Source organism: Excalfactoria chinensis, chromosome 11 (assembly GCF_039878825.1).
Source record: "Excalfactoria chinensis isolate bCotChi1 chromosome 11, bCotChi1.hap2, whole genome shotgun sequence".
Taxonomy (NCBI): Eukaryota; Metazoa; Chordata; class Aves; order Galliformes; family Phasianidae; genus Excalfactoria; species Excalfactoria chinensis.
This window is the reverse complement of record NC_092835.1, coordinates 3,962,081-3,989,312: the sequence shown is the minus strand read 5'-3', so window position 1 is coordinate 3,989,312 and position 27,232 is coordinate 3,962,081. Positions and strand designations below refer to the sequence as shown.

Here is a 27,232-nt window from a genome sequence, read left to right as displayed (position 1 = left end):
TATTTTTGTTTTGTTGAGATTCTTGGGAATCAAATTTTCCTCAGTCTTCCAATAAAAATGTATATATGTTGAGCTGGAATCAAGCATCCGTGAGGCATTTCTGCTGCTGTGGGATCACTGCATTGCTGAAAGTACGTGGAAATTAGTGAGAGAAATAGAAGAAAAATTTGGTTGGGTCTCCTAGGAGGTGACGCTACAAAAAGCATTCTACTTAAGGATGACTGACATTTAAACTTCTAAAACATATATAAGCACACATCATAAGTCGTTCATGTACATCTGGCAGACATTAGTTTTATGCTGACATGCTGCATTATGCAAGATTAAGCAGCTGCCAAGAGATTTTTAAAGACATCAGCACCATTCTTTTTACCAGCTGTTAAATAATTCTGAGCACTAGCAAACTTTCATTTCTGCTTTTTGAGTTTCGAGATGTATTTCTGGTAATTCACTTTCAGGAAAACCAATAGTGGATGAAGTTTTGGAACAGAAGAAACAATTGGATTACCTTAATTTACTCAACCGCTCATATAAAAGCAGTAATAACAGGAAAATAATTCTCAGTTTAAAAATACTTGCAATAGAGCAGCCATGACTAGCTTTGTGCATACGTAGTCTTCAGTAATTTTCGTAGTGTAAGTAATTTTAAAGTAACTCCTGGAGTCTTTTCATTTTGGAACGTAAAAGAGGGAAAGTATCCTTCACCTCTTCTGTAGTTTACTTGAAGAGCAAACATGACTCTTGCTTTGTTTATTAGATGGAGCCAAATAAGCTGCTGTTTGGTTTGGGGTAGGCATTGCCAAGTGGCTGCTTGTTTCTCTCAACTCGGGTTGATTTAGTACCGTGTGCTTGAGCATAAGTTACGGGCAGTTAGGACAAAATAGCACCTCTTGCTGTGTTACCAATGAAGAGTTCTGTCCTTGACTCCAGACAGATGAAGAGCTTCACATGTTGTGTTCATTCTGCAGGAAGTTGAGCTGCTTCAGTTTTGCTGTTTGTGTCTTTATCACCCATCCCGAGTTTTCTTGGTATGTAAACAATTATCCAGGACTTTAACCTCAGCCAGCATTAACTGCCTGTGTTTACGCTTTGGGACACTTGTTTTGTAGACTTGTTTTCTTTCCATCAGCTCCACCATTGAGATCAGTATGCATGGTAGTGGCTCCTTTGTTTTGCAAGAAAAGCATTGCAAATAGAAAAAAAAAACAATTCCTCTGGAGCACAGGAGTGCCATTCCACATCTTAAAGAGATCTGCTTTTTAGAGGACTTAGTGTGAAATACCAATGTTATGGTTGGAAGCTAATAGACATCTGCAATTTGTTGTACATTGTCCTTTTTTTACCATTGCTTCTGTTAGCTTTAAAATCTCTTAATCTACTTTTGTTAACATTGTGTCAGAACCAGGAGATGGACAGGAGGAAATAACCAGCGGTTTTCACTTGCAAAGCACAGCCCCGCAGGAGAGCAGCAGGCCAAAGCTTTTGTGAGGTCGCTTGTTTTTTCTTTTTTCATCTTTTATTAAAAATGAAAGATTAATCTTCGTGCAAACTGCAGCGATGTATAATAATGGCTTCTGGTAAGTGACCCTTCTGCAGTCAGTGTGGTGGAACAGTGAAATGTTATCTGTTGGAAGGACAGCAGCTTTTGATAAAGGAGTTCAACCCACATGGGATGCAAACATTGCCTCAATTTATTCCTCATTGTTGGGGGGGGAAGAAGAGTGAGAGCAGCCTTGAGCTGCCCCTTAACTATTATATTTAGTTTCTTTTGGTTTACCGTCCTGCTGTAAAGTTGAAGTTCTAATGATATCACGTGCAATAGGAATGTTATTAGAGGCTATACAGATTTTATAAGGAATGGAATATGAGTGTAATCACTTAACAAGAGTCCTTTAGATATGTTTGTTTAACCAATGCTGGGAAAAATCACAGCTGTTTCATCATGCACTTTAGCTAACTCATTCATCTTCAACTGAAATATTTTAGTTAGAAAATCTACAAGTCTGCGCTGCTTCAAGTGCTCATCCATAACTTAGGTACACAACTGTACGTTTCCAGAAGTGTCATTAGATATAACACAGAGTTTATTCAGAAAAGTACACCACAATGTATTCATCTAAAAAGTAATGATAATTTATTGTCTAGCAACTAAGCCAAATTCTTGGTTAGGCATATATATATCCAGGATGGAAAGCAGAACTTGGTTTTGGAATGCGATCAGAGAATAAGTTTCTTCCCCTCTGGATCATACAGCACAAACTTCTTAGGAATAAAAGGTGTGGACCAAGACTATAATCCTATTGGGGAAGAAAAGGTCAGTCTTAAGTGTACCAGGAAATAACATGCTGCTTGCAGTGGTACAGCTTCATCTTTTTAGTGACCTGAGCAATTTTACTTTGAAGAAGAATTATAAGATATGTTATAAAAATTAAAGGTTTTTGCTCAACCATTCTATTCACTGGGGATACAGCTGTTAAAGATGTTTACCCAAGAAGTACATATATATACATTTAATTTGCTGTGAAAACAAACAGTACACACCATAACTAAGTCCCATCTCCCCCATGCTCAGTGTTTCATCTTTCAGGGTGAAAATACAACTGCAGATGGAAGCCATGAAACCAGCACAGCAATGAACAACAGGAGCAGTCCTCCATCCCTAAGGAGACGTGTAATGGTATACTTCTTTGGCTTTGGTCCACAGCCCTGAGATCTAAACCACTCAACCACTTCATTCAGGCTGTATTTCTGAGGCTCGTACCCCAGCTCTTTCCTGGCCTTCTCCATGCTAAAATAATGTGTGACACCAGTTTTGTAAACCTCTGTGCGAGTGAGGAGAGGCTGAAAATTATAAACGCGGCCTACGAGAAAATGGACAACTTCAGTAAGAAATGCAAAAAAATAGACAAGAGAGAGAGGAAGGCGGCAGGTTGGGAACTTGTATCCCAAACCTTCTACTAGTGGTCGGAAAAACTCAAAGTTGTTTACTGGCCTGCCATCTGAAATAAAGTAGGCTTGGCCTGCAGCTATGTGCTTTTTGTTGGCTTCAAGAGCCTCAAAGGCAAGAATGTGAGCCTGAACGAGATTATCAACGTGTACAAATTCTACTAAACTAAGAGGGTCTCCATATACAAATTTAAACAGTCCCCTCTCGATGTAACTAACTATTCTTGGAAGATGTCTTTGCTCTCCTGGCCCATAGATTCCTGCTGGTCGGAGAGCACAAGTCCTCAGTATACCTTTCCCATTTGCAAGCTCGGTACCATTTGCCTTCAGCACCTTCATTTCAGCTAAAGATTTGGTCCGGGAGTAGTGATCTGGGTGGAGGTGAAGAGGTAGATAAGGCAGAGATTCGTCCCCATTTTCTATAATCTGGCCTCCAAATATCACATTATATGTACTTGTATAAACCAGACTTGACACTCCAGTGCTCTTGCAGGCTCGGATGACATTTTCTGTTCCTTTCACATTAACATCTTCTATAAGTTTTCGGTTCAGCTGCTCCCTGCCAGACATTCCATAGGAAGCGATATGGAATACGCAGATTACATCTTTAAGAGCCTCTTCCACTTCAGCCAGACAACAGACGTTCCCTTGCATAAACTTTATCCCTTCTGGCACAGGTTGAAGCGGCTTCATGACATCAAAGAGGATCACATCAACTCCCTTTTTGTATATGGTACAACCTAAACTAAAACAGGACAGAAAATGCATGTTATATACATAATGCTCCAACAGAGATAAGAGAAGACTATTAACTATTTCAATACTTTTTCTTTTCCTAATTGGACTCAGTTCAGCCATCTACTACATCTCAGTTCTACATCTACTATGGTGATGAGTTTGTGCAGCTTAAGGTACAGAAGAATTTCCTCAGTCTCCATCTTTGCTTTGAGGAAAGCAAAACAAAGTGGGTGAACCACCAGTAGGGAAGGCTCTGAACAAAACCAATGTGTGTTTTCACTTGCCCTCTGGCAGAACCCAGCTCATGCTCTCCTTCTGTCCCCTGATGTACCTGAGGTAGCTATAGGATGATAATCTACATTCCCATTACAAAGCTGACCAGACCCGTTGAAAGTTATGCATGGAAAGAGAATAAGAAACATGCTTAAAGCATTCAGAAACACAGTAATGTGACTGCTGAAAGGGAGCCCCGAGACCAACAGGCACAGGGACGGGGTGAAGCAGCGCATAGGAGCCATTTAGTGCACTAACCGGAAGCCAAAATAGCCTCCTCCTCCCGTAATCAGCACTGCTTTCTTGGCATTACTTCCTGCTTCCATCCTCTTTGCTTCGGTGCCTTTTTCAGGAGATTAACCTATAGAAGAAGCAGTAAAAAGCGCACATTAACACCAATCTGACTTGTAATATCGCTCGGCGTTCAGTTATTACAGCTTGGGGAAATCCGGCTCCGAAGCAGAGGTTGGGCCGAGGCCACGCTGCCGGGGACCCGTCAGAACCGACCCGCAAGGAGCGCACGCAGGACCCGGCACCCCTCGTGGTGCGGGCAGCGCTCGGAACAGCCCGAACCCGCAGCCGGCCGTCCAGCCCGTACCGACTCGGAACCCGCAGCTCTCCGCCCCGCCTCCCGGAGTGCCACCCTGCCGCGGGGTTTCACGGGGAATGGAGTTTTATGGGGACGGTGGGAGGGTGACGAGTTGGAGCGTGGGGTTGGTGGGCTGCGTCAGGCTGCGTGCTGCTTTCCCCTTTCGCTCTGCAGCAGGATTCGAGCAGAGCTTGTTTTGTTTGGGGTTTTTTCCGCTGAGAGAGTGCCATCCTGCGTGAGCGGTAATAGGGAGACAGCGCAGAACTGTGCTCTCAAAGTCTGCCTTGTGGTATTTTCCCTTCTTGTTTCAGAGAAGTGTGAGTCACCTGGGGAATGTCAGGAAACACAAGAAGTGAGTTATCTGTCAAAACTGCTTAACGCGTGTGAGCTCCCATTTGACAAAACCTTGAGAGAAGCAGACAAAATATGCCATGGTTTATTTTGATTGATGCCTGGCAAGAATTAATACGAAGCAGATTCTAAGAAGAATTATCTGAGCACCAAATATATATATATATACATAGCAATTATTTCTTGCAAGTGAACCTTTGTGGCTCTTAAGTGGCAATCTCTGGCATAGAACATATGCTGCACATGAGCAGAGCATACACTGTCATGCCAGTCGATGTCCATTCTCTGAGAAAACAGATTGTGTTTCAGTGGAACACAGCAGAACTGCAGGATATTTGTGGCTGGTAGGATGTTGTAGAATCCTATAAATGTTTGAGTTGAAAGGGACCTCTAAAGGCCAGCTAGTCCAGCTCTCTGTCATGAACAGGGATATCTACAGCTCAGTCACAGTGCTCAGAGCTTGGTCCAGCCTGACCTTGAGTGTCTTCAGGGATGTACTGAATACATCCAGGGATGTACTGAATACATCCAGGGATGCACTGAATACATCCAGGGATGGAAACTCCACATTAGCTGCTTTCTTCTGGTAGCTGAAAGAGATCTGCACTTCCTGAACTGTTTTTCCAACCTTGTGCTCCATCCCATGATGCTAAATCCTTGCATTTGAATAGGTTAACCTTAGGATGTAGGTTTATCCTCTGGACTTTGTGATTCATCCGTGCAGTGCAGTTTGCAGGACTGAGACCTCTTTGCCTTCTGCTTTTTCTTACTTTCTGCCCGATCATTGGGTCAGTTTATCTCCCATAACTAATGTAAGTATTATGAATATGAAAAAACTGGAGTTACAATATCAATCTGATGAAAGACAAGCAAAATGTTCTTGAAGGGACTTTCACAGATGTTTTTACTCTCAGAGTGAGGAGGACGGGATCTGGAATGCAGTTCTGAATGTCTTTAATTCAGTCACTTAAAGCAAGACTTCTCATAAGTTAAATAGGCAACTCCTTTGGAACAGAATTACACACGTTTTAGTCTGACTTGTTTTCAAGCATGATTCAAGTGCATCCAGCTGCCCAGATTTACCACACTGATATGGCTTCCCTGCTGGAGTCAATTATAATTTAATTTCGCTATCCATAGGTTTTCAGAAATCTTACACATGTAGCCAGCAAAACCAAGATGATGTCAGTGCACTGTGAGTCATTGGCATGGAACATCCAGCTGATGGTTGGACACACTACTTCGATCACGTAGAGAGATGTAAAAGATGTTTTGGCATCACAAGATAATCATGTGCTATGCCATACATAGAACAAACTGGAAGCGAATGTGTTCTTGAGTCTGTATCTTGTTCTGTGCTCATTTTCTGCAGGTACTGGAGCTGAGAATGAGATGTGTCTACAAGAACTCCCAAGCCTCAGCTCGTAGCATTTCAGTCAGATTCTCAGTGGAAACTAAGGGGAAAAGGTAACATATTTGCTGAGGAGATGTTACCTGTCTTCAAACCTAATTCTGGTAGGTCTCTGGAGGTTTTCAAGAAAAGGGTAGTTGTCACAGCCAAGGACATGGTTAGTGGGCATGGTGGTGATGGGTTGATGGTTGGATGCTCTTTTCCAGTCATAATGATTCTACGGTTTTCATGAGACTGTATTCAAGGTCTAGGCAGTGGTCTTCCCTTTGTCTGGCAAGACAGCAGTACAGGCATTGGCCTAAAAATGCTGCTGCCCATTTTAGTTCAGCAGTTACATGGAAAGCATTGCAGAAATGACCTAATTTTTGCAGAGGAAGTATTAAGTAAGAATTTGAACATGTAAGTAAAGGAAAGGAAAACAGCTTCAAAAAGGGATGCGATCTCTTTCTTGTTTCAAACACGTTTAAAAGAGAAAACCTCTTTATGGTTACTTAATGGCATCTCCGTATTTAGAGTAACACAGTTTTCATTTTCTTTCTTTATTATTATTTTTATTATTATTATTAGTGAGGTTTTTATTCTGTTCTGTGGAATTTAATGATGATTGAATTCAGAATTTGTAAACATTTTATCATGGCCCAGTGTACAACTCTGTTCCAAACCCTTTCAAACCAAGTGATTCTGGCACCAAACTGAGTTCTCCTTGGAAACAGATTTATTCAGAGCACAAAGTGCTGAAGGTTGTAGACATACTTTGGCTAAGCAGGATGAATCCCTTATCTCCACAGTGGGGTAAATTTACAAAAGTTACACAGACCAGCTCGTTATCAAATGCATTTATCTTCTGTGCAGAAGTCTTATTTGGACATGTTTTGTCCTGGAATGGTAACAGGAAGGATATGTTCAGGGTAGGGACTATTCCACTGGGAGTACGCAAGGGTGGCAATAATGTAATTAACTGCAAGATATTCTTGCTCTGAATTTTCATAGTTAACAGAAAGGCTGGTGCAGAATCTGGTTAAAACAAATTTTGATTTTTCTACATTTGTGAGGGAAGCAAAATCTGAATAACTTGGATTTCCAAATATAGGAATTTTTGTTCTGTTTTTGCAGTGAAGAATTCTGACCAAGCTTTGCATTGATAGTATTTATTCTTTACCTTTTAAGAAATATCCAGCCAGTTACAAAGCGATTCTTTACAGTCGTCCTAGATTAGTTCCAGAATATACAGTGGCTTAATTCATTGCTTGTTGCAGGTATGTGTGTATAGGGATCAAACATCCAACATGTTCTGAACAAGACGTATAAACTGACATATTCTGAATGGCATAGAAGAAGAACATGTTCTAGTAACTGAATCTTGTGTAATGACAATTTTGCATGTCTGTTATGCAATCTAGGAGTTACACATGCACAGATTGTGTTGCCAAAGAGTGATCCACTAGCTGAATAAAATGACAGACATTGAGCAAAATTGGTTAATCAGTTTACATTTTCAGCCCTAGCAGCTCTCAGTCATTATTATCCTAACAATGTCTGTTTCAGCAGTTGTCATTTTAGCACTTTCTAAGAGAAGGCATTAACTATTAAAAATCATTCCCCAGGCCAACCACTGATGTTGCCAGTTAAAAATATGCTGGAAAATCCTGGGAAAGCAGTTTGACTGGTCAGCAAGGATCCATTGAGCACCCATTTCATTAATAGAAAAGCCAAGCTGGCTTCACCCTTTGTGTTTCTCATGCTGTTTTATCCTGTCAGATGGTTAATCACATCGAAGTAATACGTGTGACAGCGAATCACCCCGCCTTCCATCACGTGTTATCTGCTTATGGAGAAAATGCCTTCCATAATCGTTGAGGCAGGCCTACAATCACTGTAGATTATGCTATGAGGAGGGGTCTCTGCTGCTACTAAATCCTGCTTCTGTAGGTCATCTTGGTGCAACGGCACATCATTTATGTGTTACATCATTGACGTTTGTAAAGCCAGAATTGTTAAATTATTTGAGCTGTTAAATTTCTATAACTAGTTGCTTCTGGCTACAACAGTTGAAGTTATGGCATCCCATCATATCTTGGGATGAAGGTGCTGTGAAGCACGAACTTGGAATAATTTACTTCACTCTTTTGTGGAGTAAAAAGAGTGCAAAAAATCAAGGCTAAACTGAACATATCTTTAGTGTACTGCAGATATACAGGTGGCTGTAGCCTGCTTAGTGCATGCATCATGCTGGATACTACAACAGCACGCTAAGAAAGGCAGAGGCAGTCATTTTTCCCCTCTATTGGATGTGTTCTGTGGCTGCACTTTCAGCCTTTGTATTATAGTTACACTTGTCTTACGTCACTGGATGACGGATCTGTCCAGTTATAGGAAATGAGCTGTACTCTTGGACTTGTAGCAGTTCTGTCAAACAGCATCCTGTAAATGATCTCAGCTGGCTTAGCATCTTGCTGATGCTTTTTCTGCAGTTTCTATCCAAACATGGCTGTGGTGCAATGTAGGTACAGGTTGTGTATCATATCTATAGACACATGATAGTATGGGTGAAAAACTGGGATTTGAAGCTTCTCCTGCTGGCAGGTTGGTTCACATTGTGACACACTGTGCCTTCAAACCCCCAAAAAAGCCTCACTTTTGTGATGTTTAGCTTCCTGCTAGAGGTTGTATTAAGGTTACCTAATACTTACCCACTTCTCCATGTACATTTGGGTGCCTCATCTCCATTCACCAGTTGGAATAGATCTGTTGGGTTGAAAGACTGATAGATACATAAGCAATGAAAGGCTTGGAAGCAAAATTATGTTCTTAAATACACAAGTAGATTCCATGTGCACAATTTGGATCCCAAAGTTTGGCCAGTATCTACTCATTTCTATCAGCACTTCCTGTGGTCTCATTCCCATGTCCATTTTGAAAGCACGATGCTTTTTTCTTCTCTAGAGTCATCCTCAATCTCTCCTTATTTTGTACAGCATTTTTTCAGACTACATCATTCAATCAAAGGCAGCAGTGATCATCAGTTCTTTGTCACCAGATAAAAGAGCAAGAACTTTTATGCTTCTACATGATATTGGAATTCTAATTCGACAGCACCAAGATAGATTTGAACCAAGTTTTTGCTTTATTTAAAAAAATAAAATAAAAACCCAGTTTAAGGGAAGCAAAAAATTGCTCATAGGTTGGTACTTGCAAATCCTGGCTTCAGTCTATAGATTGGATCATAAAGCTAAATTGAATAACCAGAATATTTAACAAGTAACATAAAATCCTTGAGAGTTGGAGATATTCTCTGCTTTAAAACGTTATAACTCTGAAAAAAAAGAAAATTGAAAACACATATGAGCTCATTATTAATAGTCACCAAAATATAAAGCCGCCTTCGGTATCCGTGCATATCACTGTGAAGTTAATAGAAACCATCTCATACATCTGGAAACTTCCCTAAAAACGCATCTAGAAGAGTTGTTAGGTGGGAACTATCTAATTATATTCCAGCTTGTTAGAATATAAATCCCACAGCTGGCAACACCCTCAGGTTGTGCATGTTCCACAGAGTGTCCGTGACTTTGCAGAGGTTATTGCCCTTCAGCAGTACAGCCACAGCTCAGCAGCAAGCAGCTGCCTTCTGCTCACTGTGTGCATTCTGCACAGAGTTCCATCCCAGAGACATTTGTTCACTGCAGAGGGGATGTCCTGAGTTGCAGCAAATGAAAAAAGCAAACGAAGGTATCATGGAGAACAGGTTCTCCTAACCCTGTAGTCATTGAGGTGGGTTAATGACGTGGGCTACAGATCGCTGTTAATTGTAATAATTGTATCTAGAATCATATATATACATATTCTGGGGGCAAGACGCAGGACCTGTATGCCATCTGACATTTTTGACAAGCTCTCCAGAATTAATCTGTCTAGGAAATGCTGTGCTCAGCTTAATTATGCAAAGGCTGCATCTGTGCTCAAAGCTGTTGAGAGAGATGGAAGAAAGTAAAAATGTCCACTAGGGTTGATTGACTGCTTTCAGCCTGATGAATAAAGACAGATGGTTACTAGTTATTTTTCCTTAATGGATTCTGGAGCTCCATTTGGTGGATGAATTAAAGTTATAGGTCCCAAATCTGCCTTTGAAGCTACATGTGCATAGCTCTTGGTGATTCAAACAAAGTTTGCATGCGATCATCCTTGAGAGAGGCTTGCCCTAAAGTTTTCATATACATTCTTAAAAAGCAGATTTGAACTAAAAATGTAAAGCCATGTGACAGTTTACAGCATTAATAAAACAAATTACAAAGTATGCACAGCTCAGGAATGAATCTCATGCAGGGGGTGATTTGTTTGGTGCACATGTGTACTTATTCCCATAGAATCTGCGCCCCTCCTGGGTCTTAGCAGTGTTTTAATACTGACTGCAAAACATGGAGACATCCATAGAAGTGGCACTCAAAAACTGTTTCACCTATAAAGTGCAGGGAATCACTTTATGGTGTGTGTTCACTTACATGAATCGATCAGCATGGGCACATCTCACATCTACGTGGAGGAGATCTTCATGACGGACTCTAATTCTGCAGGTTTGCACACTGAGGTACATGCATATGAACGTTTATGCCATGTACGTGTGCATGGATGTCAATGTTTAAGAACGCACATAAGTGTGGGTGTGGGTTCTCAGGAAGTGTTTAGACCTCATAAGCATTTGTAGCCTTGTTCAGGAAGCTATTAAATCACATGATGAATTTTATGTATTTGGAGAGTCACGGTGATTTTAATGGGAGAAGATACAATTACAAGTAGGCAATTTTTGAGTCAGGATTTAAGGTTATTCCACAAAATAAAGCATCTAAGATAGTATAATAAAGAGAAACGCAACAAAGCAAAACAAAATGACATTTATTGTTAAGATTTTCCATAGTTAGCTGCTTGTCTAAAGAAAAAATGAAGTTTAGCTAAAATACTGCCTGCCGGAGATCCATCAAAACCTCCCCAAGGCCCCACAAAGGACCTTGAGATGTCATGTAGCCTGTCCCCTGCTCCAAGGGAGGAACATCCATCACTGACAGCAGTTGCAGCAGTTCACCAGCAGCGCAAGCATCGCTGAGAAGCCACAGGAATGCCCTTCAGATCAGCAGCATCGAAGGAGAAATGGGTAGCATTCAGTATGTAGCAAACACATTCAATCAAAGCAGCAATGTAAGCCATTGATTAAACACAGACTGAGGTCGTGCTTCCTCAACGGGAAAAACGCATGGCTTTGTGTTCCCAAATTGAGGGACTCGTCCTTCGAGTGGCAGGAAGCAGAATGCATTTAGGGCAGGTGGCACTTTGTCATGGTTGATCACTTAATGCTTTTTGAATCATCTTTCCTTTTCCATCTCAATTCATTTCTGTGTGCATCTCCAAGAGTAGCTGATAAAACTCCGAGGAAAAGCTGAAAAAGAATGAATTCTGTTTTGAGGAGAAGTTTTCAAGAGTATGCAGGTGGAAGGAAGCTGTGTCACAGGTCACAGAATCATAGAATCAAGGTTGGCAAGACCACCAAGATCACATAGTCCAACCATGCTGTAGGGCCCAGATTCCAATAGGAACTAATGATCTACCATGATCATTGGAGGCCCTGCTGTGCTGGGTCTGCTGTAAGTCCATCACTAATGTGACCTCTCTCAGTGACTCTGTTTGCTTGCTCCTGCTTTATATCAGACTTTTGATTATTGTGTATGCCTAATTTTCTGTGTGCTTCCTTAATGAATTTAATTGTGGTGAAAATTATGTGACTTTTGTGTGGGTGGAGATACACAAGAGGAAAAGAGATGCAAAGAGTATTTTTTGCTGTTGTAGTGCTCATAGGGTCTATTTGAACTATGGTTAGGAAACTCTCCTAAGTGAGGTGAGGGAAATCGTGGCTGTGTTTTAGGAAGCACCAGCAAAAGGGAACAAGCAGACTCTGTGAAATGAAGAAATTCTTTGTATTCTGGGCACGCAGATGCTACCATTAACTTCATGAAGGCGGTGCTAGGGAAAGGGAAAGGAATAGTGTTCACATAATAAAAATCTAGTTGAGAAAACAAACTGATCTTCCAATCCAGTGTACAGCTTACGTCTTTACTAAACTGAGGCACAGTGTACCAAAGGGGATTTTAGGGAAGATTCTGTTGCTGTTGGAAAAGTGGGCTGTGATAAACTGATACTTTTCTTCTCCAACACTGATGGTTCAGTGAAAGCCGTTTCATGTTAGTGGTGACAGAAGAAAGGCGGGCAAGTGTCATTTCTCATGTGGGTGATGTAGAGATGTTTCCTGGCTGACTCCCTGAAGACACCTAATTACCTTTTATTTTTCAATTATTCCATCTTCTTTTGGGAAGATAGAGACGTTTTCTTTGATAAAAAATGACTTATTTTGGGAAGAATGAGACCCTCTTTCAACTGTTCTTGAAAGAAACAGTAGAAAACATCCTTTGCAAATTATTTCTCTGATTTGAGATGTTTTGTCTATTGCAGAAAATTTACAGAGGTTGAATGAAGTTCATGCTAACAGCAAGGCAGAACTTACAGCCTATGGCTGTATGACCCTCTGCTTCACAGGTACAGCTGCTGCAGGCACTGAATTCACATGAGAAATTCATTCAGACTGCAACTGCTTCTTTTGATGGTCATATAAAGCTAAGGTATGCATTGTGTGGGTACCTGCCAAAAGAATTTGTAAGTCCCGGCTACAGAAGTTGTTCGTTCTCAAGTCTTATGCTTGAGAAAGTAACAGCAGGTTTATCTGAGGTTGTTGTTATTACTATCACAGTCATCACTAGCTTTAGCATTATTAGCTTTTGTTGATAAGCTGCAACTGCTTCTTCACTGCCATGTGATCTTAAGGAATCACGATCTCTCTGAATTCCCAGTCAATTATAATTACTATGTTTCTAAAAGCAACATCTCCAGTAACTAAGAGGTATTTCTTGATTTTCTGTAATAGATACATACTTCTTTCTACAGGAATAATTTTCCCTAAGGTCTACGAGTCCAGTAATTTGACAACAAAGGAGAGGCTGGATGGTATTATTTCCAGATGCACATAACCCTTTTTTGCACTGTTCAGTACATGTCTGTGCTTTCAGAGATCTTAGTTCACAAAGGTACTTGGCTACGCTCCTAGCTTTAGGCAGTTGAACAGTTCTGTTGTCTTTACAGGGGTAAGTGCTGTGTTTTGAGTTGAGTGCATGAAGAGACAGAGAACTTGCTGAAGGCAAAAGGTTATCTCAGCCTTTGTATAGGACCTTGGAGGTATTTGTAAGTACAAAGTCTTTTTGCCCAAATAAGTTTTGTGTAGGAAAGTTCAGTGATTTCCATATCTTGACTGTAAGCCTGAAAGTGCTTGCACAGCCATTGAATCTACTGAAATCCAAATGTATGAAGTTTCGGAAGCTGTAGTCAATCACAGTAAATCATTTCATATTATTGGTACTCATATATGTATTTAATCCCGAACAACATCTTCCTGTCTCAGTTAATGATGGATTTGGTGAAACAAATCCTGAAGTATTTTCTGCTGAAATTATTTTTCAGACAAGAACTGCCCTGCAGAATGTGAAATGGAGCTGCACATGTGCACAAAGCATGTGAAGCAGAGGCGCTTGGCAGTGACAGGCATCTTCTTTTGCCATCACTTAATTGCCCTTTAAAAATGATTACTTAGCATGAAGATTTGCATGGAGGGCATGCTGGAGCCCCACTTCTATTCTGCTGTTTGACATCAACATGGTCTGACTGTGGAAGCAGTTTTCAGGCTTCAGCACAGAATATGGAGGGTTTCGGGCCGCAAGGGGTCAGGACACTGAGCTATGGTGTGATGGCTCTGAAAAGCTGGGAAGGAAGGTAAATATCCTGGCAAAGAAAGAAAGTCAAGGCCTTCATTGCTTATATCTTGCATTCAAAATACAGAATCAGCATTAATACAGACACAGATCCCCTGTCATTTTGCAACTTGGTGAGTGCAGATGGGAGTTAAGATAGCACAGTGCTGTGCCAAAACCTGAGCTTGTGTATCCTCCAACTTGAGAGCCAATGTTTTAAATGTGTCACATCAGCAGTCACCTAAATCATGCTGTAAAGAATAGTCAGTGAGGAAAACCAGAATTCTCCAAGGAAATCTTTATGAAGACGGTAGGGTAGAGCTGACTTATGGGCCACCATGTTAATAAAAACATGAGTAGCAAATGGCAGAGGTTTGAGAATAGCCTGAGCTTTGTGCATGCACACTGCAGTGGAGGGATGGGTGGATGAGTGCTCACAGTGAAGTGAATGACAAGCAGACCTCTGGAGTAATGTTCCTTTAAGAAAGTGATCTCATCTCTAATGTAAACTGCATATAGATGTACGTAAACATTTTTACTGGCTGTAAAAATTTATAGCCAATAGATTTACCACCCCATAAAACCACAGAGGAATAATGGAATGGAAACGTGCTGTGTCCCATGCTAGGTCTGCACTCTGAGCTTCCACCTCACCATGTCTGAAGTAAGGCTGTCTGAAGTAAGGCTGTCTGCAAATACATGCATCCTGTGGGCTGGCTGTGATCGCAGACCAGTTAGCAGGGATTGTTACAGAGATAAACATGCCTGAACTGCAGTTCATGTCTTATAGCGGGTGACTGTTACAACACACTTTTCTTTAAACAACCTTCAGAGTACACCACGGTAACTGTCAGATCTCTCAAATACAGCGAATCATTTGCATGTGTTTTTGTGGTTTGCTTTGGGTATGGAAGGGATGCTTCCTGCCTTAATCAGTGTTAATGAAGCTGGGCTGAGAGCTCCCCACAGGTGTGCCATGTGTCGTTGCTTAACGGGCTGCCCTCAATGGCAGCACCACCTGTGCCATCCCACCCTGAGATTCCCCATCACACCCAACTCCTCAGAAATCACACCCAAAGTTTTCACACAGGACTTCTCCTGTAAATCAAGCAGTTTGGTTTTTTTCTTCTTCTTTCTTTCTTTTGTTTTTCTTTTTAACATCCCTAGGGAAATGCACTGTAAGGACACACAGAACGTATAGTGGTGAATTTCTTCCCGAAGCCAAGTGCTTGCTGCATCATGTCCATTCCCACTGCTGTCAATCATTACCCAGCCGGCACATTATGCAGAAGGTGGAGCTGTCAGGCAGAAGGAATAAAAGGTAAGAAAAGCCAGAAGGCTCCTGCTCATTGCAGATGCCAAGGGTGAGTGAGATTATGTCGAACCTTTACAGTCCCCTCTCTCTGCCCCACCCCTCACCCTGCCCCTATATAAGTGGGCTGCAGCCAGCAGCACCTGCTCTGCCTTCCTGCCTGGTGCCTGGGTGATGGATGCTCTCCCCAGCAGCCCCTTGGGATGGCTCGGTGTGGCCATCCCTGTGCTTTTTGGGCTCTGCTTGGCCAAGAGGAGTTACAGAGCCCACGTGCTGCTCCGAAGTGTGCTGCCTGCCTTGTTCGGACTGCTGTGTGTGGCTGTGCTGGGCATGTGCTGGGGGCTCATAGTGTTCTGCAGCGCATGGCTCAGCTGCTCGGCATACCTGGATGCAGGGCCGCTGCCTGTGGGTGACAAAGCTGTGCTCATTACAGGTAAGGAACTTGGGGCACAAAGATGGGCTCTGTATGGAGCTGTGCTGGAAAAGTTTCTGCTCTTCAGGCTGGGATTCTCTGAAATGCATGCTTCTGGTGCTTCTGTTCTCTTCTTGTTTTACTTGTTTTTTCAGAGATGTTTTCTTTTTCTTTTTTTTCCTTGTTCAGAACTTAAGCAGAGAAACATCCTAATAGATGCCATTATTTTAAGAGTTTCATTTAATCTTTTCAAGTAGCTTTTAAGATATGCTCGTGAAAACAACTGGTTGGGGGGAAAAAAAAGAAGAAAGCCCATGAGAATACTTACAGTGGGTTAATTGTTCAGGAGAGACATTAATTTCTGGGAGTCCTCAAAACACTCTGCTCGTGCTTTACTTCTGTTTGCTTCAATTTGCTGCTTTGGATGCTGAGGTGCCGCTGTCTTCTGATGTGCTGCATATGCTCTGCCGACAATTCAAGGCACTCCTTTGGTGCTGTCTCTATGAAATAAAGTATGTTATGGAGTGAGTGATTTGCCCCACTGGTGGGGGGGAGTTCAGAGGTAATGAACTCTGAGACCCCTTTGGTTTTCAGGGATGGCATTTTTGTAGTTTTGTGGCTCTGCTCTTATTCTTCTGAGGCTTTTGGTGTTGCTGTCTGTGTTAATCAGGCTTCTGAACTGGAATGCCCACCTACTTATTCTTCCTATTTTTCCCTATGGAAAGCCAAGTCAAATTGCTTTGGATGATTGAGCTACTTATTGCAGCATTTCATTCTGCTTTATAGGGACTCCTGGAGGTGATTTAGAGCTGCCTGACAGCACTGCTGTGGGGATTAAATACAGGACCCAGTGAGTACAGGGCAAACAAGATCTCTTTTTGCAGCCAGGGTGAGGAGGGGCCCTGGGCATGGGCTGTGCTTTCTTTGTACCTGTGCTACAACTGTCCCAAACAAATACAAGTTCAGACACCTCTGGCAGCTGATGCAGCTTTGGAAGCTCTTCTGACTCTCTTTGAATCCAGACAGTATGCAATCAATCCGACCCTCCTTAATCAAAAAGATTTACTCAGTGTGATTCTCGGTTGCCTTGCCTGCAGCATTTATCCCCCCCACCCTTGTGGGACAGCACAGAGGTGCTCAGTGCCCTTAACTCAGTTTTGGGGTCCTTTTCTCCAGTTTTCTTAGAAGAGACCTGAGGCAAGCTTTTAATAGAAAATTATTTCCCTGCACCTTCCAGCCCTGTGTGGAGTGCTGCAGCTGCCTTATATTGCCCACGGCTGCCTTTGGCTAGGGCACACAGTGACCTCAGTGCTTCTCTCTGGGCTTTCAGATGTGGTTCTGGTCATCGTGTGCTGCTGCTGTCTGTAATTCACACCAGTAACTTGCCAGTTCTGTTGTCCAAACTCTCTTTCACACAAGGAGCTGCAGGTGCGTAAGCAGTCTGGAACACAGATGAAACATTTCCACTGACCCTCATGTTGGGACTGAGTGTTTTGTTGCCCTCAGCAGTGGCCCCAGGCACAACTGGGTTTGATAGACCAAACTGAAAGCAGAGTTGTTGTGAAGATGCAGGGTAGCAGGACTGTGAAATTCTTGCCTTGATTATTGTGTGTTGAGTGGGATGAACTTCTCCAGCTCAGTTGGTCTTTCCATTCCTGGTGTGTGCCCTGTGTTCCTGATGCTCAGGGAGAATTGAAGTTCTTAGTAATGACTCGGTTGCAGTCTGTACTGACTCCCTCTATTAAAACAAGTTTTCCAGTGATTCACAGATGGCTGTTTTGTTTGTGGGGGAAGTCTCTAATTCCTCTGCTCCCCTTCCCCCCTCTAGTTCAAGCTGTGTTGTAGGGCTTTTTCTCGTGGAACTTGCAGCTTCATGTCTGTGTCTCTACCGGAGAGGGCAGAGCAGTTGGGATTTGAGTCAGAAATCTCTTTCTCAGTAGAAGAGAGAAAGACAGAGAACTCCCACCCCCAACTTTACCCAGAAATCCATCATGTCACTGGGGTATCTGCAGGCCTCATTGTGTTTCCTGTGGATTTCCAGGAATGTAGGTTTGTTCATCTCCTCCAGACCAGTGCTGTGAGAAATGAAATGTGATGGATGTTGTGGTCTGGTATATTGTCAACAAATGGCAGATTTCAAGAATACCAGAAAGCATTTGTTAGAGAAGGGATTAAACAGAGCATGAGTAATTTGTTTCGACATCTTGTGCTGATTGATCTGGGCACTAAGTACACATTTCTTTCAAATCACCTGAAATTAATTTCTTTTCCTTCTTTCAATACTAAAGTCTCATTTAAAAGATAAAGCCCAGAAATAGAGATCTAGCACGAGTTAAGATGAATCTCATTGGCAGTCAAGCTCTGTTAGCTGAGGGTTTTGGGTGCAGGAGCTGGCCCATTATCAGTGGTTGTAATACCTGCCTTTTTGTGCTGGAATCACAGGTTAACCCTCATACCTTCCTGGTAAGGTTACACAGTGAGACTTGCACTCCTTTGCATATGAGGAAATGGCAAAAAGCCAACTGAGGTCCTATCCCTTTTCTTCACATGTGGGTTTCCACCCATGCTGAAAATGGGTTTGGAAGCAGAGCTTACTTAGTGAGAGGATCTGTATAAGCCTGATTGTTGCTGTGCACTTACGTTAGTGGTGCCTCATGTGATTGGCAATTTGTTGCTTTATATGTAAATGTTAAATTTTTACAGTACAAAGTTTGGGAATAAGTCTGATAGAGAGGATAAAAAGAAATTCTGATACGAGTTTGCACAAATCAAAAATAGCTGGTATAACTTGGTTTAGCCTAAAAATGCCTTTTTGGAGTTTTCTTAGTGCTTGAATGCACAGAGTCCTTTTGCAGCTAAAGACAAAGTTGCTTAGCTTTAGTTTGGTGGTAGCCTGTGGCCAAAAGTGTTCATCACAATGGTCTGGGTGGTGGATACTTGAATAAAACAACACAACTTTCTTGAGTTAAGACATGTAACTCATTTTATTTGACTTGCAATGCCCTATAGTGCTTTGTCCTGCTGAGATTTCACATTAAATTCTGGCTTTTCATTTTTTCCTGGTTATTTTCCTGTTGGATTTTTGTTTGAGTGTTTGTGTTAAGTCAACTTGTGGTTTTATTTCTTCTGTATGTATGGAATGAATCTTGGGATCTCTGTGGGACAGTGTAAGCTGTTACCCTCAGCAAGGAGGGGATGTTCTGCTGGTGTTTACTGAACATACAAAGAACTGGCTTCTCACTGAAACCTCCCTTCCTGCTCTGATATACATTTCAGTTCTTTCCTTTCATCCTTCCTTTGGTTACATCTGTGTGCATTTTCAATGACCGCTGCCTCCCTCTGTGTTAGTGATGATGATAACTTAGAGGCACTTCAAGTCTATCTGTCCTTGGATTCTTTCAGGAAGCGACACTGGGATTGGACACGCACTGGCCAAATACCTGGATAACTTGGGGTTCATTGTGTTTGCTGGAGTTTTGAATAAGGATGGCCCTGGAGCTGAGGAGCTGAGGCGGACCTGTTCCCAGAGGCTCTCTCTCCTGCAGCTGGACATAACCAATCCCACCCAGGTCAAGGAAGCCTACCTGCAAGTCTCAGAGAAAGTGCAAAACACAGGTACAGCTTTTGTGGCATTCTATTCTAGTCTATTTATTTAGAGGCACCTCTTACCTGCTGGATTCATCATCTCTTATGTACGTAGATTATTTCCACCCCAAAGTGTGTGGGCAGCCAGAGCATATGTATTTTTGTTTTCTCCTCTTCCCAGGGCTCTGGGGAGTTGTGAACAACGCAGGCATCCTGGGCTTCCCTGCTGATGGTGAACTGCTGCCTATGAGCACGTACAGGCAGTGCATGGAGGTGAACTTCTTTGGGGCTGTGGAGGTGTCCAAGACCTTCCTGCCGCTACTGCGGAAATCCCGGGGGAGGCTCGTGAACATGTCCAGTATGACAGGTGAGCTGAGTGAGAGCACCAAGAGAAGGGCCGGTACAACAGGAAAAGCAATTCACTTCCTTGGCATGAGTGCTAAGGAGGATGTTGGTTGGTCTTCATTAGAGATATGCCCAGGGGATTGGTATTTAGGTAAGCAGTGCAGGCTTCCGTTGTTGAATAGGCTGTTTTCAGAAATCTGTCCTTGAAGAAGAGTTCAGTATAACTAATGCCACATGCATTTACTATATATGCCCTTATAACATAACCTTCTATTCTAGGATGACAGCTGAGTCTAAGATGTGGGAGCAATAGCAGTATCTGATAGCCAACAGCTGAGGAGCAGGAATGCTCCTTTGAAAATGAGACCTGCTAGAAGCAGGATGTCATGGTGCTGGAAGGTATCCTTGCAAGACCTCTTTGGGGTTTGCCAAATCACCTGCTTCCTGATTTTTCTCCTTTGCCCTGTCTGCTTGGGTTCTCACCTCTGTGCAGTTTGTGACCACTTGAATCCTGCTTTATTGCCAAGGCATTGTGTTGAGCTTGTGGCTTACCTCAAGGATGTGGCATCAGCCTGGCTGATACATTGTCATCTTCTGTCTTTATTTCAATTCCAGGAATGCTTTTGTACCTGCAAACCTATATTAATGTCTCATTGCTAGCAATTAAGGCCCATTTTTGGTCTTACTTTTATTATTTTTTTATTAATGAGGGACCATTGCCCTTGCAAGCCCAGAAACAGGACAGCTCTATTTTCTGAGCGCCCAAGTGAAGCTTGTATTTTAGGTGCTTTGTGGCAGGTGTCTTGATTCTTGGTAGGAGTCCCCAAGCTGTCTTGCAGGGATAAACAGAGCTTCCCTGTGCTGAATAATTTGCTGTTAAAGGAGTTAATAATGACCTTGCTTAAACTATAGATGTTCACAGATGTTCTGATTTGGGTAAATAGCTTCCTCTTAACGTGGGGTCTGAGGGTCCTTTGGTAAAATATTAGCAGAAAAGTTAGTGAGGTCTGATTGTGCTTAGCCTATTCCTGCCTGCAGAGAGCTACATTAACTGGATTTGAGGTTACCCTGACCTCAGAGGGAGAGCATATGTGATTCAATTGGCTCAAACCAATTGAGACTCATTTTTTTTCAGATGCATACAGGAGAAAAATTAACATATGACTGGCCTGACTTCTTCAAAGGAATGATTCTGCATCTGGAGCTCCTGTAGTATCCTGGTTGTCACAGTAAAACCAAAAACCAAAGACTCAACAAATGACACCAGTAGATGATTAGGAAGTCCACCTACTTTCAAGTGTTTTCTTTTAAAAGCTTCAAATACACTGAGAGACAGCAATGTTCTGTCTGAAATGGAGGCTGTCCCAGAGGTTGTGCTGGGCTGCCCATGCATGCAGGAGTGGTTTGCCTGAGGAGGAGAAGGGATGCATGGTTTTGTAAAGCTGGAGTTGAGATCACTTGCACTGTTGTAACTTTAGTTTATAATAGGAGCTTGAGATTAGTACTAGTGACAACAGGAATAGCAGTTAATAGCAGTTATTAATCTATCCTTTCACTGTTTATACGAAGTAAAGCATTATCTGTGTTTTGGAAACCAGCAGTTGTATTGCATTTGAGGGTAAAGAGTGCTGCAAATTACACTTCATGTTTTCTGCTGCAGATGATATCTTACAAGGAGTTACTGAGCATAAATGCTATAAGCAACTGTTAATTTACAGCTCACACTTTTTTTAACCTCCAGAAAGAAATGATTCCCTCACCGACTTGTCTTTAACCTCAGAGAGAGCCACATAATTCTGGTTGTACTATAATCTTCCTTCTAAATCACTGAAATAAAGGCTGGAAAGAGCCAATGTTAAGCTTTATCATGTTTATATTGCTCCTGCAGGAGGCATTCCACTACCGAGGTATGCTGCATATGGAGCATCAAAGGCAGCTCTGTCCATGTTTTCCGGAGTAATGAGGCAGGAGCTTTCCAAATGGGGAATCAAAGTTGCTGCAATTCATCCATCAGGCTTCAGAACAGGTTGGTGTTTGACACTTTAGATAGTTCCTGCCTCTTTTTTTTTTTTCCTGCAGTTCCATGTCCTTGAGGGGAGCTCTGAACGAGTCTCAGCACTTTCCTATTCCTCACGTTGATTACAGAAATTAAGATGTATGTTTTTTGACTAGCTGCTCCCCTCCAGGTCTCACATCTCTGCCGTGTGAGCCAGGGCAGAGGGCTGTACTCTTTGCTTTGGCAGTGTTTGAACAGAGGTCTCCATTAAAGGATACTGCAGTCTTGTTATACCTTTCAGGTGATAAAACGTGGTTTGTCTTCGGAATCACTCTGCATCTTCCCTCTGTTCTTGTTGGGGGAGGGGGAGCTTTTTCCCTTGAATGCTTCCCCTCCTGTGTGACACTGGGCTCTGCCAGCATCCGCAGGTTTCTACCTTCAGGAATCTGCTGTGCTATTTCCAGACTCTTGGATGGGAACGTCACCTGTCAAGACAAGTCCCAGTGTTGGAGCTGTAAATATTTATTTAAACATATGTCTTCATTTGCAAGAAATGCTTTGCTTTTGGAAGCAACTGCTTTCATTCTTACATATGATGAATTTTTTTTTCCATCTGTCTAATACAAGTTTCATTCTTCATGAAACAGCTTATTAAAATACCAGTGTCACTCATGAGAGAGGCACTGGGCCAACCCAGTTTAATCTTGCCCATCTTACTTTGCCTATCTCTCTCTTCTTTCAATGAAATCTCCTTTTAATAAACACTAATTAGAAATACCTGTTTTTAAAAAAAGAGTTTTTAAAAAACAGAATGACGTGGGAGGAAAATGATACTCTTTTGAATAGAACTGGTAACAGAACGGTGTATTAACACCATGCAGTTGTAAATAACCAGGTGTTTTGCTCTTTCTTTGTGCAGTTCAGAACAACTGTGCCTCAGGGCTCAGTGACAAGAAAGGGCTTATTGCCTACAGATCATGACTTAATTTCTTTATGATTAACCCCAAACTCACTTTCAACTATGGTGTTGCTGCTGCAGGTATCCAGGGCACATCAGAGCTGTGGGTGAAACAGGAGAAAGAGCTGATGGAGCACCTCTCGATGGATGTGCAGCAGGACTATGGCAGGGACTACCTGCTGGGGCTGAAAAGCTACCTGATGCGCATCCCTGCGTGCTGCGATGCTGACCTCACCCCAGTGCTGAACTCCATCCTGCATGCATTGCTCTCCAAGCGACCACATGGCTTGTATACTCCTGGCAAAGGGGCTTACATGCTGCTCTGCATCTTCTGCTACTTCCCACTCTGGTTCTATGACTTCTTAGTTAGTAAGTCGTTGGGACCTGAGTCCATCCCACAGGCTCTGAGGACATCGAAAGCTGAGAATGAGAACCTCTAAGGTATCCACTGGCGTTTATCAGATTTGTGATTGCTGTGGGAAGAACTCTGTTTTAGGGCACTGCTAATTATTCTACTGTCTCTGGTATATCAAGTTTGAGTTGCCTCGTGAGTGGAGTGAAATCTCTGTATTAAGAGCAGTGTTCAGGAAAAGTGGGTAAACAAGTGGAAGACACAGGCTTGGTCTTTCTTGAGTAACTGTTTGTCTTTAGTGTAAGTTATCTCATGAGGTTATATAGCCCCGCCTGCTTCAACAATCGCTACCAACACACTGACAGATATCTAACCTGTTTTTTAATCAATCTTTTAGTTAACAACCTATCTAAACATTAGAAAAAGCTGTGTATTCCCAACACTAAAAGGACTTGAATGTTTAATGTGCATCCTTTTCACTGCAGCTTCAGTATTTCTTTAAATATGGTTCTCTTTGTCAGACCTGAGAAATGATTGACTTTTTTTTCCCCCCAAGTTCTGTGAAGTATTGTGTTGCTCAGTCTGCAGAGGATACATCATAAACATCACAAACAGTATGAGGAGGAAAATGAACAAAGACAGATGAAGATCTTCATCAAGGGGCCAACCGTCTCCTCCCTACAGTGTATCACTAAGAACAGGGATACTGGCTGCTAATTTCATGTCGCTGTTTGGCCTGTGTTTGCTTTTCCTGCTTTATCTGTAATAATGAGTAAATTGATCTTGCTTCTCTCTGGACGATACTTTATTCAGCTTTGTCATTAATGAGGGATTCATGATTTTGTTCACTTTTTTCTGAATCCTTGCCTGTTTTCCCTGTTTTCTTAGAGGTCGCACTCATCCCATGAGTCTTGTGCTTTTGGTCACTCCTCCCAAATCCATTTGTGGTTGCCCTCCTGTGTGTTCCATAGAACCCTTTCCAACACCTGAAGTTGAACAGTACTGTTTTCCTACCTCATCCCCTTTTTAGCATCACCTGGTTTTGTAAGGATGTGATGTTCTGGAATAAGCCCTATCCCAAGTCCCCTGGTGTTGCCATTTGTATCTTGCCTTGCTTCCTTTCATGTGATGAAGAGGGTAAGCTGTTATTTTCTGAGCTCTCAATATAGGTGTATTTTTCCTGTCCTGACATTCTCATCTTCTGCCATATTCCTACTTGCATTACATAGTCCTGATCAAAATTCAGTTAAATTTCTGTTTGTCATACTTCTGTCTCCTTTGTGTACCCCATACTGCAATACCAGACTCTATATGTGCCCAGAGGATGCTCTGCAGACTTGGCTCGCTATTTCAGTTTGTGTCCTGGTTTGGAAATCCTCCTTTCCTCTACACCTTGTTGTTATTATTGCTTTTATCTATGGTGGCTTTGCTCCTTGTGGGTTTAATATCAGTATCAGTCTCACTCGTAGATGTTTTTTATGCCATCCTTTCAGGAAAATACAACTACAAATGTTTCTCTCTCAGGAAGTCTGTGACTGTTTCAGTCTCTCTATCAATTTCTACCTTTTATTTACTTCACAAAACTTTTTGATCTGCCTGTAAAAAATGTATAATAAAACAGATTGCTCTGACTCTTTTGGTCCTGTCTTGACCTTGTACACTACTAGGGACCAATGCTAGACCCAGCAAGGCTGAATTCTGGCTGCCCTCAGAGTGAGGGAACTACCTAACACCTCATCTCATCTCAATCCTGGATGGAGGCATTTGTTTTTCACTTTGCATCCGGTTGAGCTGTAACTTGGGTTGGCTGGAGTTTGGTCCTTAGGTGCTCGCAAACATTATGCAACCCAAATTCCCCTTGGCAGCCAGTGCACTATTTTATGTGGCAATCTTCATAACAACCCTTAATCACCACTGCGCTTTTTGGCAGCGGTTATAAAATGTAAATTTTTCTCTCCTTTGCTTCCTTAATAGGAGTATCACCTTGTGTGTTGCAGACTTATTAAACTAGGCGTTCACCTGGAAGATTTGATTTTTATTTTTAAATTATTTTAACTTTTATTTCTCAGGAAGCTTACTCTAAATCGCTATTTTATGCCTCTTCCCCTAATGATGAAGACGATTTAGCCAGTCCCAAGCGATTGTGGGATCAAAGGTTGTTAGTGTTTCATTCCTATAGGGGCCACGCTTTGTTTTCTAAGGGTAATTCTGTTGTAACATATTATTGAATTATTCATCGTTTAACAGGTTGCAACGTTAAAGGTGATTTTCTGTTGTTAATGGCTTAACTTGAGAAGAATCCAAGTTGAAAACGGCTGGTGGCTGTGAGAAGAGGAGAATAAATTAAGGGGGTTTGTGGCCAAAGTGCTTGTGTCTGTATTAAAGCTGATGCAGCTCCTGCTCTCAAGGACCAGTGTCCAGGTGCTGTGTTATTTCCCTTCTTTAAGGGATGAAACTGTTCTGGGAGTGGGAGGAGAGGAAGGGAAATGGAGATATGGTAGTTAATTTACTTGAATTTGAAAACAGGCTCAAGTTACATATTTAAATCCAATGAAAAGCATCAGCAAACTGAAGAATGTGGCTGCAGCCTGACAGTGGGACTAACAAATAATGCCCTAATATGTCACTGTCTAATCAGGTGAGTAAATATTAAAAGCCACGTGTGTATAGTTTGAAAGAGATATGCAGCAGAAATAATGATTAAAAGAGTAGATTTTCTACACCTCCCTCAGCTCTAGCCTCTGCAATGCAGGTTGTGACTGAGGAGTAAATGGTCCCACTTCTTGCTTGGCTGATCTTTGGCTCCCACTCTCCTAGTCTGCATTTACTTCTCTGCTTCACATCTTGTCTTGGTTAATGTGAGCAATTGGCTTTAAGATATGTAGCCTCGGTGAAACAAAAGGTGAGTTATGAAGTCTTCATTTTATTTATTTATTTATTATCATTTCTTTATTCTTCTTCTCTCTCTATGGGCCCCCCGATGACAGCCATGTCTGATGTGTGCTTCTAGTCTTGCACTGCAAGCTGGGAAAGAGCAGTGAAATATCAAGCATCTTTGTGGTTATGTTATGGGAGAAAGCTGTGATGAGTGAGATTTGGTGGCCACCTGCTGGGGGACCATCTCTAAGAAGAATGAGGCTGACCGTGTGGCCAGAGGCAAGGGAGGCAGTCAAAGTGATAAGAATTACAGTGCTCGAATGAAGGCTCTGAAAAGGGATTTGGGGTTGGGTAAAACTGGTGCTTTATCCACCCGTAACAGGGAGTTATGGATTGCTGGGGATTATTATTAGTTTGTATGGGAATGGGAATTAATCCCAAAAATGTTTTCACACCCTGTTGAGTAAGAGGGTGAGCCACATTTGGCCATCTGATGCTGGTACCTTGATGAAGCTTAAGCACGACTTTTGTAGTTCATACCAAAGCCATAAAAACAGCATAACATCCATCTCTATATAATAATCCTGAAGCCAATTTTTCATTAGTAGAGGCCAAATGCAGGAATGAGGGGTGGGGAGGAAGCTGCTTTTTCTCATTTAATGTGTATGAACGAAAGCTTAGTTATTTCTATATGGGGTGATTTAAAATATGTGACTGCTGGAATGACTTCATACCAGAAAGCAGATGTGAATGTTGGAGAAATCTCTGTTTAGCCAGTTTGTCTCCCTGCTATTCTAAGAAGAAAGGAGTTGATTTCCAAGTTCCTATGAGCGAGTGCCCTGGTGTGCAGAAGGATGGCTTTGCTTATAGTTAAGAAAAGTCACAATGACTCTTGTACACATCCTTTGTGTCAAGAGGATGCTTCCAGGGAGCTCTCAGGTCTTGGTAGTATAAAATAATCTTAAACCAAAACCAAAATGGGTGATGCTTCCCTCTTTTGAATTGGATTACAACCAGCCATCAGCACCCATCTGTGTATGTGAGTCCTTGGGAACTTACAGCACATTTGGGACACAAATATGAGCCTGGAAGAGCGATTGCTTCTGGAAACCTTTCTTGATTTAGCCTTTTTTATGGCTGTGTTTTGGAAGTTAGCTGGATTCCCAAAATGTTGCAAGAACCAATGGAGTCATCACACTTCTAGGAATGCTCAGAAAGACTTACTTTGAAGACTGCCCAAATTTAT

The 27,232-nt window shown here is 42.1% G+C and overlaps 2 protein-coding genes across 6 annotated transcripts; one reads left to right on the top strand and one right to left on the bottom strand.

The window, feature by feature from the left end:
• Positions 1-2,064: 2,064 nt before the first annotated feature.
• SDR42E1 (short chain dehydrogenase/reductase family 42E, member 1) lies at positions 2,065-4,843 on the bottom strand. 4 transcript variants are annotated; one of them, XM_072346539.1, is made up of 3 exons: positions 4,556-4,841; positions 4,216-4,318; positions 2,065-3,691 (listed from the first exon to the last, which is right to left on the bottom strand). In XM_072346539.1, the coding sequence occupies exons 2-3, from the start codon at positions 4,281-4,283 to the stop codon at positions 2,584-2,586; spliced, it is 1,176 nt and encodes a 391-aa protein (XP_072202640.1). In that variant the 5' UTR covers positions 4,284-4,318; positions 4,556-4,841; the 3' UTR covers positions 2,065-2,583. The 4 variants fall into 4 exon arrangements, with proteins under 4 accessions (XP_072202640.1, XP_072202641.1, XP_072202643.1 ...); XM_072346540.1 differs by having other exon boundaries at positions 2,069-3,691; positions 4,393-4,843; XM_072346542.1 differs by having other exon boundaries at positions 2,069-3,691; positions 4,465-4,843.
• A 10,670-nt stretch (positions 4,844-15,513) lies between these two features.
• Positions 15,514-24,729, top strand: HSD17B2 (hydroxysteroid 17-beta dehydrogenase 2). 2 transcript variants are annotated; one of them, XM_072346513.1, is made up of 6 exons: positions 15,514-15,894; positions 19,276-19,488; positions 19,640-19,825; positions 21,692-21,829; positions 22,839-23,198; positions 23,666-24,729. In XM_072346513.1, exons 1-5 carry the CDS (start codon positions 15,636-15,638, stop codon positions 23,195-23,197), a joined length of 1,155 nt encoding a protein of 384 aa, XP_072202614.1. In that variant the 5' UTR covers positions 15,514-15,635; the 3' UTR covers position 23,198; positions 23,666-24,729. The 2 variants fall into 2 exon arrangements, with proteins under 2 accessions (XP_072202614.1, XP_072202613.1); XM_072346512.1 differs by having other exon boundaries at positions 22,839-24,729.
• The last annotated feature ends 2,503 nt before the right edge of the window (positions 24,730-27,232 follow it).